The sequence below is a fragment of the Hoplias malabaricus genome, chromosome 9 (assembly GCF_029633855.1).
Source record: "Hoplias malabaricus isolate fHopMal1 chromosome 9, fHopMal1.hap1, whole genome shotgun sequence".
Classification (NCBI taxonomy): Eukaryota; Metazoa; Chordata; class Actinopteri; order Characiformes; family Erythrinidae; genus Hoplias; species Hoplias malabaricus.
This window is the reverse complement of record NC_089808.1, coordinates 38,006,573-38,020,522: the sequence shown is the minus strand read 5'-3', so window position 1 is coordinate 38,020,522 and position 13,950 is coordinate 38,006,573. Positions and strand designations below refer to the sequence as shown.

Below are 13,950 nucleotides of genomic sequence, written 5' to 3'. Positions count from 1 at the left end.
TGCCTTTCCCTCAAGCAGCTTCTGCTACTTGCCGGGCTGTTATTTGAGAATATGTTCTTTCACTTGCCTGGTTAAATTAAAGGTTAAAGGTAAAATAAAAAATAAAATATTACAATTAGTTTGAGGGGCAGCATGATGGCACAGCAGGTAGTGTCACAGTCACAGCTCCAGGGACCTGGAGGTTGTGGGTTCGATTCCTGCTCCGGGTGACTGTCTGTGAGGAGTGTGGTGTGTTCTCCCTGTGTCTGCGTGGGTTTCCTCCGGGTGACTGTCTGTGAGGAGTGTGGTGTGTTCTCCCTGTGTCTGGGTGGGTTTCCTCCGGGTGACTGTCTGTGAGGAGTGTGGTGTGTTCTCCCTGTGTCTGTGTGGGTTTCCTCCAGGTGACTGTCTGTGAGGAGTGGGTCCGCGTGGGTTTCCTCCGGGTGACTGTCTATGAGGAGTGTGGTGTGTTCTCCCTGTGTCCACGTGGGTTTCCTCCGGGTGACTGTCTATGAGGAGTGTGGTGTGTTCTTCCTGTGTCTTCGGGGGTTTCCTCCGGGTGACTGTCTGTGAGGAGTGTGGTGTGTTCTCCCTGTGTCCACGTGGGTTTCCTCCGGGTGCTCCGGTTTCCTCCCACAGTCCAAAAACACACTTTGGTAGGTGGATCGGCGACTCAAAAGTGTCCGTAGGTGTGAGTGAATGTGTGAGTGTGTGTTGCCCTGTGAAGGACTGGCGCCCCCTCCAGGGTGTATTCTCGCCTTGCGCCCAATGACTCCAGGTAGGCTCTGGACCTACCGTGATCCTGAACTGGATAAGGGCTTACAGACAATGAATGCATGAATTAGTTTGAGATCAGCAAACACTTAAAATGCTAAAATGTGTCTTTTATGAAAATAAAACGGTTTAAAGGGACAATTAATTCTTATTTATTTATTTATTTATATTTTACAAAAATCTTATCTAAAATGTACCAGCACTGGAATGAGCTATTTAAAGGTTTTACTGCTGACTACCACACTTAGCATCTAAAACACATACAGTATGATCTCTGCTTTTTTAATTTGTATTAATTAACTTTATAAATTGATTTCAATGTCTTTTGCTTTTTCTGTTGTAAACGTGTTAATGGCTAAAGCGCTGATGTTATTCACTATTCACTAGAGCCGTTTTGCTGAGCGGAGCGTGTTGTTCATCAGGCAAACACTAGGTGGCGATAGGAGCGTGCAGTTTCTCTTATTCTATTAATCATACAGTAATTGAACCTTCACAACAGGCTGGTGTAGTTCCTGTGCGCTATGTTTCTGCCAATTGAAATAAAACCGAAAGCTCTTTCTCATAATTAGTATGATTGTTTTACAATAATGAGATACTAATTGTAAGAAACTTTTAAATGCTGAGTCACATCTTAGACACTAAACCCTTATTATGAAGCCCTAAGCAATTACCATGAGGCCCTAAATCATTAATACGAGGTTATATATTATAGACCATAAGGCGTTATTATGAGACCCTAAATATTTATTGAAACCCTAGGTCAGTATTTTGAGACCTGTAATCAATCGGTAATCTGATATTCTAAATCATTATGTGCCCCTTAGTTGTTAATATGAACCCTGAATTATTATGTGTGCCCTTAAACTGTTATTATGAGGTGTCTTTATTATGAAACCCTACATCATTTATATGAGGCACTAAATATTTATTGAGACCCTAAGTCATTATTTTGAGAACCCAAGTCATTCGTATGAGACCTAAGGTGTTATTAAGTCGTTACTTGCTAGGTCTTCACCATGTGGCACACAGCTATGTTGTTCCAGTGTCTAGTGAAAAGCTTTCTCAGATCATTGTGATTACAGCATAAAGGCTTATTTATTGTTGTGAAACAAAGGGAACATAATAAAGTTCTATATTTAGTCTGTGTTTACTTTATAAAGTGTTGCGGAGCATGACATGCCTACTGAATATTTTTTTTATAACTGGACTTCTCTTGTGTAAACCTCCTTAAAATGTAACTTTCCTCCATCTATAATTCATGCATCCAATTCACCAGGCTGAAATGAGGACCTTCCTTTAATGAATGCCTCTGAATGCTGCAAGAGAGAAACGAGCAGGAGCCATTTCAGCAGATCTCTTAAGTACACAACCTCTTTGAAAGGGGGCTCCGGGTTAAGCCTGGTGTCTAATTGTCAATTCAGTCGAGTTGAATTATTTATGAAGGGTCTTTTATGGCCCCCCTCTTGTCTGTGAGAGTGGTACAGTCTGGAGAGGTGGTGTGTCTTTCTTAGCTCTGTTCAGTTTCTCCAAGAGTTAGAACCTCAGACCTGAGAGACTTGAGTTCCAAAAGGGAAACGACCATCTTTCAGCCCAAGGAAAATAATGCATAACCGAATGGATACTTATGGGAGGACAGTGTATAAAGGCAAACGCCGCACCCAGAGATGTGAGTAGGCATTCAAATCTGACAGAATATATGCATAATATAGGCTTATACATTTAAATTTACCTTTGTAAGAAACTTAAGTGTGCTCCTGTCTTCATGGCCCCTGTAAATTAGACTTTTAACAATTAATAAATGGTTAATATGAGTGGGATTTATTTTCAGCTGCGTTTAAACAACTGGCTCTCTCAAAAAATTAAGATTTAATTATTATTATTATTAGATGTGGCTTCAGACATATAGCTTAGAATCTCTGTTCAGTTCAGTGGGCTTTACAGCCTTACACTTTTTGATATGTGTGTGTATGTGTGTGTGTGTGTGTGTGTGTATTGCATTTGTATTATTTTAACTATTATTTATCATTTAAATTTTATAGAAATTGTCACTAAAAACATTTATTTAAATATAAATATAAAGAAGATATTCCAATAAAAATAGATGCATAACCTAAAACTTCATAAAATATATTCACATTTACTTCCCATGAAATAAAGTTTTCTGCTTTGCACCTATTTCCATGTTTTATTATCTGTGTAAAAGGCCTTGTTTATATATTTGAAAAAGGTAAAACACTAAACAAAAGGATGGGGTAAAAATTCAGTGACGGCAAACTATCCCAATAATGACGCACTAAATCTCAGCAGCTGTGGAATATACAGATTGTAAGCTGCTCTGTGAAAGAGTGTCAGCCAGATGCCATTAATGCAATCATAAATTGTTCTTTTCTCTACCTGAAGCAGAGTGTGTTCAGGGTCACATTTCTCACTGTGCGATGGTTGTACGAATGCTATAACATTGCTCCACTTGTTTTACAATAACTTGTGTTGTTTTGTCACTGAGTTTCTTTGGCAGATATATTTTATTTTATTAAGTACCTCATTTCTTCACCAAAACAGGAACAAAATCCTCACATCTCCTTGTTTAAGTTGTTACTGTCTGTTCTTTAAAAAGTGGAATGAAATATACTTACATTAATATCCACTGGAAGATAAGAATGTTTATTCCCTTCTCCCCTAAAAAGACTTGGAGATAGTGGTTTTGTTCGATTTCGACGATCTGATGCAGCTAATGAAGATCACTGTGGTCCTGATGGTAGCGCTTGGATGTGCTACATATTGCCTGTGCTCTTGTTGAAAAAGAGAGTTGGTTTGTATAGTGGATAACACCACTGACCTTCAGTTTTGCCGGATAGGGTTCAGGTCCCCACTCGGGCAAGAAAACCAAACTGTTCTAATAAGGATCCTTGGGAAAGACTTGATTAAAATGTCACGCTCGCATCAGCCAAATGCTTAAGTGTATGGCTTTATTGAGTGTTTATATGAGTGTGTGTGTGGGTGTGTGTATAGTTTCATGGAGTGTGTGAGTCTATATGGGTTCGGAGTGTGTTAGTGTAAGTAAGTGTGGGTTTAGAGAATGTGTGGTTTCAGTTAGCGTGTGTGTTTGTGAGGGTACAGACAGGTTCAGGGAAAGTGTATTTAGATTCAGGCTGTGTGTATGTGTGTGTATAGGTAGGTTCAGAGAGAGTGTGAGTATACATGTGTGTACAGGTTTAGGGTATGTGTGTGTGTGTTGAGGGTGTGTGTGGAAGGGGTGATGCACTACTCTGAAAGCAAATGTGATGGTCCCTGAGGGTACACAATGTTGCAAATAGTTGCGTGGCCCAGTCTCTTGGTTACATCATGAAGACGCTAAAGAGAGAAGAAAGCACAGTGTCATTTATGATAATCAGGCCCTCATTAGGGAAATGAGGCAGTGTCTGATGCTGTGCCTCATACAGAGAGGAACGGACAGATAGGGGCACATGGTGTAAATAAAGAGCATATTTAGAAAAGCATATTATCACTGTAAAAAAAGTGTGTATTGCTCCAGGATAACTTTACAGGGGAAAACTTTCCTTACATTTAATGCACATTTTTGGAGCATCTTCATTGAGAAATAAAAAATAATACTATTGACCCAGATGGAAACCGCAGGAGCTTGAGCTATTGATCCACCCCACCTTCAATTTTTCTCACAGTGTAAAGTGAAGCTTATGTATTTGGTGTCATCTAAACCAAACACACATACATTGGGATATAATATTATCCTCAAGAACAGAACAAATTGATGCACATGATTTTGCTTCAGGAGCTCATAACAAATACAGTGACCACGAAATTCTTCTCACTTGCCATTTTCAAACTAACCATTCATTCAGAGTCTGGAACTGCTCATCCAGTTCAGGGTCGCGGTCAGAATCACTGAGCACAAAGCAGGAACACGCCCTGGAGGGGGTGCCAGTCCTTCACAGGGCGACACACACACCTATCAACACTTTTGAGTCGCCCGTCCACCTACCATCATGTGTTTTTGGGCCAGAGCACCCGGAGGAAACCCACGCAGACACAGGGAGAACACACCACACTCCTCACAGACAGTCACCCGGAGGAAACCCACGCAGACACAGGGAGAACACACCACACTCCTCACAGACAGTCACCCGGAGGAAACCCACGCAAACACAGGGAGAACACACCACACTCCTCACAGACAGTCACCCGGAGGAAACCCATGCAGACACAGGGAGAACACACCAAACTCCTCACAGACAGTCACCCGGAGGAAACCCACGCAAACACAGGGAGAACACACCACACTCCTCACAGACAGTCACCCGGAGGAAACCCACACAGACACAGGGAGAACACACCACACTCCTCACAGACTGTCACCCGGAGGAAACCCATGCAGACACAAGGAGAACACACCACACTCCTCACAGTCACCCGGAGTGGGACTCGAACCCACAACCTCCAGGTCCCTGGAGCTGTGTGACTGAGATACTACCTGCTGCACAATGGTCTTCAAACTAATCAAATTAGTTCATTTTTTGTTGAATAAAATTACACTTGTCATGTTTTGTGCTACCCAAACGTGACCATAAAATGACAAAAGAGCAAGAATGTTTGAAATCTGAATTACAATAAATGACATGAAAAATGGCATAAAATCATCATTATCCTCTCAGTAACTGTTACTGACTGTGTGCGCACAGTTTATTTCACGTAAGTAGAAAAATAGAATGCTCTGGAGCAGCCAAACATGAGCCTTAGGTCACCAAGCCCAACGGCAAATGTCTGCCACATGGGTTTTAACCTCCAACACTGGGTTCTGAAGCAGCAGAACTATGTATTCTAGAGACATGGAACACCCTTGGGATGAGTTGGAGTGCTGTTTGTGATCCATAAATAATCACTCTACAGCAGTACACTCCAGTGACACTCGTGGCTATATGCCATTCTCTTCTCAGAAGAAATGCTGGATAAGCAGGAGTCCACAAACTTTTGGCCATACAGCGCCACAAGTGACTAAACCCTAAGGGTGCGTTTGCACGCCAGAACTTTTTAACGCTGATGTCTTGGTCAGGAAAAAGCTTTTAAAGCCTCAATCAGAGAGTCCTGTCACATTCATCACTCAACAGCAAGAGTACACCTGACTGTCCTCCATCGCACTCTGAGTGGACCGTGCTCAGATCCTTTTATCACAGGCTGGCAGCTGACAGGCTGGATGATACTGAAAGAGGTGGAAAAGAGAGAGAGAGAGTGAAAGAGATGAGGGAATATGGAAACATCATGAAAAGCAAGGGATGCCATTCAAACCATCAAAGGAATTGAGTTTAAAAGCCAGTACATTTTGTTTTAATTGGAAATCGGTTCCAACAAAGAAGGGTGTGCACAAATCAGCCGAAACATTAAGTAGTTTCTAAACACATTTTCCATTCTGTCAGCTTCACTGACCACACAGTAGCACTTTGTAGTTCTACAATTGCAGACTGTAGTGCATCTGTGGCTCTGCACACTTTCTTATCCCCATTTCACAATTTTCTTCAGTGATCAGGACTCCCATTTACATTTGGACCAACAAGGTAGGAGTGTTTAACAGAGTGGACAGTAAGTGGAAACAGTGTTTAAAAAACTCCAGCAGCACTGCTGTGTCTGATCCACCCCCACGTCACTGCAGCACAGAGACTGAAACTCTAAGCAAATAATGCTCTGGTCGATTTCAAAATCCCTATTTCCATCACTTTCATACAACACCCTGAGATAATTTAACTACCCCATTTAGGGTAGGTCTAAGCTACCCCCCCCCCCACAAAAAAAACAAAAACATACCCATACACAGACACCTAGAGGGTTTACATGGTGGTATTTCACCATAATCTTCAAACACATGCTGGAGGCATCTGTAAAAAGATGCCAGAAGGACAGTGTCACCTGCAAATAGCAGAGACGCAATCCCCTCCCTGCCAGAAGCCCTCCTGTCCTTGGATATGCCTTGCTCTTCAATCCATAAATATTGTCTCCACAGTAGGAAATAGTGCCATGTCTCTCCTCCAGTTAATATTATATATGATGGGTCTGAAGAAATTTCTTTCCTGCTTTGTTTTATTTTTATGAATTTTGCTTACTTTTGTTTGTTGCTGAATAATTTCCGTCAAATAAAGTAATTACTATTAGGAGATTATGCAATGAATGTAACTATGGGACTAGATACAAGGCATTGTCCTGGAGATGATAATATACTGGAATTAAATAAGAGAAAGGTGCTTTGCTTTTGTTCTGTCCATTGTGTGGTGTCTTAATTAGCCACTGTACATTCACTGTTCTTTCACTGTTCTTCATTCATTTAAACATTAGGCAAGACACGTTTATTTATAGAGCACCATTCATACAAAAGCAATTCAAAGTGCATTACAGAAGAAACAGTTAAAGTAAAAGCAAGAATAAAAATCATAATCACACTGTTTATACACTGCTCTTTGTTTATACCCTGCTCTTTGGTTATACATTGCTCTTTGTTTATGCACTGCTCTTTGTTTATACACTGCTCTTTGTTTATGCACTGCTCTTTGTTTATGCACTGCTCTTTGTTTATACCCTGCTCTTTGTATATACACTGCTCTTTGTTTATGCACTGCTCTTTGTTTATACTCTGCTCTTTGTTTATGCACTGCTCTTTGTTTATACACTGCTCTTCCTTGTAATCTGAGGGATTTTTTCGTCACTATGCCTCGGCTTGCTCAGGTGGGGCTACACTCTGAATTTGATAAAGCTGTATTATGGAACCAACTGTTGTAAAAAAATAAAAATAAATACATTATAAATAACGTGAGTAAAATAAATTATCTAAAAACTATAAATAAAATGAAATGAAGTGATGTAAATTAAATTGTAAAGTAGTCCATGTCCTAGGAAAACCAAGACAAGTATTTTTTTTATTGTATGGCATTTTCAAGCAGTCGCACACAAAGGCAATTAAATATTACTTCATTCATTCATTGTCTGTACACGCTTTTCCAGTTCAGTGTTTGTGGAGGGTCTGGAGCCTGAATCACTGGGGACCAGTCCATCACAGAATAACACACAGTCACAACTCATAGCTATGGATATTTTTGTGTAGCCAATCCACCTACCAACATGTATTTTGAGCTCCTCAGACCCCAGGACGCTGGAGCTGTTTGACAGTGACACTGCAGCGTCCCCGTGCTGCCCTGCAGTTCAATGTTCTTTACTTAAATACCAGCGGAAAAGAACAGGAGGAATAAATACAGAGACTGCCTACATAAAGTACATTTATAATAACTGTATAAGCAAAAATCCTAAGCAGTAATTTGCGCCAATTATTCTTCCTCACGGGTGGCACTGTGGCACAGCAGCTAGTGTCGCAGTCGCACAGCTCCAGGATCCCGAGGTTGTGGGTTTGAGTCCTGCTCCGGGTGACTGTCTGTGAGGAGTTGTGTTTGTTTCCCCAGTGTCCCATGTTGGTGGGTGGATTGACGACTCAAAAGTGTCCATAGGTGTGAGTGTGTGTCGCCCTGTGAAGGACTGGCACCCCCTCCAGGGTGTATTCGTGCCTTGCGCCCAGTGATTCTGGCTAGACTCTGGACCCACTGCGCCTCTGAATTGGATAAGTGCTTACAGACAATGAATGAATGAATTCTTCCTCATTTTTCCAGCTCCAAAACATGTTCCAGTCACCCTTCTTCCCTGCTGCTTTAATCATGTCTCTGAGGCTTTGTCCAGTGTGGGTAATGATCTGGAGGTCAGTATACGACAGAAAAAATGTCAGTGACAGAACATTCTGTTCTTTTTGCTGCACATGTGCAACGAGATCTTCTAAGGCTTTCACATACTTCAGGGCTTTTTGTCCCCATGTTATTTCACACCTGGCATGGGATGTCAGTCATCTCCAGGGTGTTATGTTCGCTTTGGCAGAAAAAAATATAATTTGTCTGGAACTCCTAAATATCAGTGCCAAGCTTTTTGATGTGTGAGGTGAGAATCTGGGGTTGGGGGGAGGGGGGAGAATCCTGCTTTAAATTTACAGGATGATTATTTGAATAATAACGGCAAAACCGCTTCTGAAGCCCTGTTTTCTCATATTTAAATAAGAATATCAGACTCTAACCTTCACCTTGTTGCATACAGTTTTTCTCTCTTTTCAAAAATTCGTACATATTAAGGCTCATTCTGAGCCAACGTTCCCAGGTGAGATGTAAAGACACTCAACCCAGACAGGCCGTAAATATCCTGAGGGCTTTTTTTCTGCAGTTTCACTGACGTTTTGCAGGATTAAAAGAGTGAAGGCTGAAATGGTCTGGAAAGAGAAGCCAGAAAAAGCTCTGTGCTGAGATTGAATCTGCGGCATGTGACCTTGAGACGCTCCCAGGTGCGACTGTGTGTCTGTGTGTGTGTGTGTGTATGTGTGTTTATGTATAGATCAGCTATGGTCTGTGTCTTTGGAGAGAGAGAGAGAGAAAGCTGAGTTATCAATCAGTCTGACAGTAGGCTGATGAATGTGTACATCGAATCACTTTCTGCTGCTGTGAGTTTGTGGTGTGTGTCTGTCTTTATAAAGAGTTCATCTTCTTCTCTAGGGCCATATCTTCCCTGGCCACAGTAGACATACTTTGACATATGTGAAATTTTCATGAATAATGGCCCAAAACAGAATTACAAAACAATAAACTTAGAATAAAATATCTTTGCATGAAATTTACATTTAGGTTATGCTTTCTACACACTGCCAAAAAGCTACATGTTTAAGGCTGTGGTGGCAGCAAAAGAATATCAAGGCAGGATACCCGTGCTGAGGTGTTTTTACGTTACATTAACATGAAGGATCTGTGCACATAATAGAGAAGTATACCATTAACTAGAGCAAAGCACAAGCCTAATATTAACTTGAACATCGTCATTAACATAAACATTACCATGAATGTTACAATAACAGTAACCCACAACCCAAGAGTCAGGAATACACTTAAGAGCACTCATGGAATCAGGAAAACCTGGAGAACAATCAAGGAGACATGATACAGGCACAGAAAGAGCAGCAGGAGAATAAGACATAGTGAAGGACATGGTAAACAGAGTGGAACAAAGCACAGGACATAAGAAACCTGCAAGAACAAAACGAAACAAAGCATGCCATTAATGACAGACTGCCATTGTCTTGCTGAAATAACCATGGACTTCCCCTACATCAACTGGGATTTCTGTAAACTTCCAGAATCTTTTCACCATATTTTGTACAGTAGATGGTGGATAATCCTTTTATATTTTTTATAATCACTTGCATAAATATGTTACAAACTGTGAATATTCTATAAAATGTTCACTCTTATTTACCTTTGTCTCAACTCTTTTTGAGTCTGCTGCAGGTGTTTTTTTTTATTATTAAATAAAGCTTCAGTAGAATTAACAGTAAACCGCTGTTTTTTTCCAGTTGATTTTATAATATTAACAATGCACTTTAAGGACGCAGCACATGAAGCTTTTGAAAGGAAGAAACTGAAGTACTCAGACTTGGTGGCTGAGGTGGGTGGCAGGCTCACATAAGCCGAGTAGAGTTAGATATTTGGGCATTGTAGCTACACCTGTCACATCCCTTGCTTGTGTAGTTTAAGGTTAAAGGACAAAAACTGAAGGTAGCTGTGAAGCAGTTGTTAGAAGTAGTGGAAAGGGGGGCTTGGGGGCCAGTGGGACTTGGTATGGCCTTATCACCAGAGAGGCCAATGTGTATCTACATGTAAGGGCACGAAAGGTCTGTAAAGTTAGCCTGAGGAGGGGAGGGTCTGGGACATTAGACCTCACTGTTGAGCCTTCCGCAGGTGTTTATTGGGCTTAAATCAGTCAAACACAGATGAAGGGAGGTGCCAACCTAACGAATCCTGTGAAGAGCTGGTGATGTTGTGGCTGCTGGTAGGAAGAGAATGTGGTGTTGGTAGGAAGAGAGTGTGCTGGGCCTTATGCGTAGCTCTAATGGACTGGCATAGAATATTTTATTTTGCCCTTTGTATAATTACAATAACACCTCAGAAATTATTGGTTTGTTGCATCTTACGGAGCTTCTGATCTTGTTTGTAAATGAGGCTGTAGAAAAAACGCCTTGTTCTTCTGAAACACCGAAATGTCACTCTTTCCACAGATATCAGCATGGCAGGCGAGCCAAGGCTGTTCAGGCCAAAGCTGGGCTTAAAGAGACCCCTCTCATCTCTGTACAGGTAAAAATCATTATTCAGGCTCACCTTCTATATGTAGCCCCCTTCCCATAGCCCCACCACTCACACCACTTTATCAGAAACTCACAAGTGTCAGTAAATATAAAATCACTTTAGCCTTTCGTTATGACACTTTACACCTGGTATAGCACAATGGAGCACAGGGTGTGTGTGTGAGTGGATGGGTGGGTGTGTTGTCATGTACTGGCACCCTCTCTACAGTGTGTTCCTTCCTTGCTCCCGATGGTTACAGGTAGGCTTCAGTCCTTCAAAGGGCGACACACATTCATTCACACATTCACTCAGCCCTACGGACACTTCAGAGTCGCCAATCCACCTACCAACGTGTGTTTTTGGACTGTGGAAACCGGAGCACCCAGAGGAAACCCACTGGGAGAACACACCAATTAATTAATAATGAACAAACAACAAAACATCAGAGATGGAAAACCAATCAAAATGCTTATAAAACAAGCTCCATGACAGTGACGTCACTCATCAGCTGATAGTTCATTGACTTGTGTTTTCCAAAGATGTTTCATTCATTCATTCATTCATTATCTGTAACCCTTATCCAGTTCAGGGTCCCGTTGGGTCCAGAGCCTACCTGGAATCATTGGGCGCAAGGTGGGAATACACCCTGGAGGGGGCGCCAGTCCTTCACAGGGCAACACAGACACACACACATTCACTCACACACTCACACCTACGGACACTTTTGAGTCACCAATCCACCTACCAACGTGTGTTTTTGGACCGTGGGAGGAAACCGGAGCACCTGGAGGAAACCCACGCACACACAGGGAGAACACACCAACTCCTCACAGACAGTCACCCGGAGGAAACCCACGCAGACACAGGGAGAACACACCACACTCCTCACAGACAGTCACCCGGAGGAAACCCACGCAGACACAGGGAGAACACACCACACTCCTCACAGACAGTCACCCGGAGGAAACCCACACAGACACAGGGAGAACACACCACACTCCTCACAGACAGTCACCCGGAGGAAACCCACACAGACACAGGGAGAACACACCACACTCCTCACAGCGGGAATTGAATCCACAACCTCCCTGTGAATGGGGCAGGTCCCTGGAGCTGTGTGACTGCGATATCCAAAGATATTTATCAAATCTAAATCTACTCTTAGCCACAGACGAGACTTCTTGTACATGTCAAATTGGCCTCAAATACTGGGATTGTCCTCAAGTACATTTGACTGGCTGTCTGCCTGATCTCATGAACTGACTTCCATGCTGTGGCTTGTACATGTGGAATAGGAAACACATTGGCTAGGGCGCAGTAACTGAGCATTTGGACCAAGAAAGGATTACAGTTTCTTGTCCATTCTTTTTCATCATAGGCCCATTTCCATCCAGTGAACATTTCCAGTCAAAGGGGCCATTTCTGGGTCGTCTTATTCGCCAAAACACACCAGAATCTCAGATGAAATATGAATGAGTGATGTTTTTATCTAAATACAGGACAGCCTATCACAACTGAGATCATTTACATACACAGTAATTAAAACCAGCTTGCTTAATTATTTACAAAATAACGAACAAAAAAAAAAAGGTTTAATAACGGTCCCTTCATCCTCTGTCTTCACAGCAGCTATGGGTTTGACTATGACCTCTACAGGGATGAGTTTTATGACAGGTGAGTCTGTGGTTTAAAACTTAAGAGCTATATCGTTTTCTTTCAATTTATTTCTAGCAATTGGGCTTATATTCTGTGTTCTATTCATGAGGAGACTGTGTACACATCTGAATCAATTCAATTCCTATGCTGGTATAAACCTGTATGATCATTTTAATGATGCTCTCCTGTGACACCAGTTTATTCTAATTTTTATTGGAACAGTGAGAGGCATGATTGTGGAAATGTCACCTGTTTAGGGCTTTAGCGCCGCCTCATCATTTCCCCATGTCCTTATTGAATTATGAAAAGGGAAAGAAAGGGTAAGCCATAACAAGATCTTCTAGGTGAATAAGAACGGGCCCTGATAACTGTAATGAGTATCACGTCTGTTTGGTTGTACGTCTATTTCTCTGTGAAGGCTAACGGTGGCTAAACAGGCCCCTGGGGAGGAGGAAGCTGAATGTCAGATGGCTCATGGGGCTGGTGTGGGGCATTTATCGCCTCTGTGACATTTTCATGGGTTTGTTTTCTCCTCTCATTCCAGCTTGTTTGAGTTTTTTATGAGCTTCACTGGAAAATAAATCTGTCTGCTGCATCATGTGGAACCCCACTGGGTCCCATTACGCAATAATTATGGTAGAGGAGGGGAGATAATTATGCACATCATTTTCTGAAGTCGTGTCTTCGGGGGGACAGGACAGCAAGATGATTAGGACAACCTGCTTGTCTTGACAATGCTCTAAACTTCATCACTGATGTGTTCGGTGGCCTCATTAGCAAAAGTCACAGCAGCTTCGAAAGATCTTGGAGTCTCATGGCAATACTTGTTTATGAAGCCCAGTATACTGCTTCCTCTTTAGCACAACTGATAACGTCAGCAATAAAAATCCAGTCTACATTTGCTGCAGAGCAGTTCAGAGCACAGTTCAAATGTGCTCAAGTTTCCTGGGACCTCAGACAGAGCCTTGGGTGGTGCCATAATATTGCTTTATCCCTTTCATTCATGGTGTCCACTAGATTGGACAGATATTAAAATAGTTAAATGGAGCAAAACTATTTAAAACATGAGCCAAACCACGAATAAATAAGGAAAACATTTTTAAACCAAACTACTCCTCACATCCCACTCCTGGGCTCTTGCATTGAAGTCAGCTGTGGCTCATTTACATATAAAGGAAATGTCAGTTCTGAACAGGGATGTTCAGACAGAGCTAGACTGGGGCTGTAGGAAGCTGTGTTAAAGTCGTCTTTGCGCTCTCACACAAACGTGAATCCAGTGCTGTGCCTGGATCAACACAGACAGGGGACAACTGTAAAGTCTCTACGTTTTATGTAAAAATTG

At 41.9% G+C, this 13,950-nt stretch overlaps 1 protein-coding gene across 1 annotated transcript in view; it reads left to right on the top strand.

Moving 5' to 3' along the window:
- The window catches only part of ralyl (RALY RNA binding protein like), a 32,328-nt gene that overhangs the window by 6,237 nt on the left and 12,141 nt on the right, over positions 1-13,950 (top strand). Inside the window, exons 2-3 of the mRNA XM_066681543.1 lie at positions 10,886-10,961; positions 12,579-12,626. Coding sequence (XP_066537640.1) covers positions 10,886-10,961; positions 12,579-12,626 — 124 coding nt within the window. The remainder of the gene's footprint in view (positions 1-10,885; positions 10,962-12,578; positions 12,627-13,950) is intronic.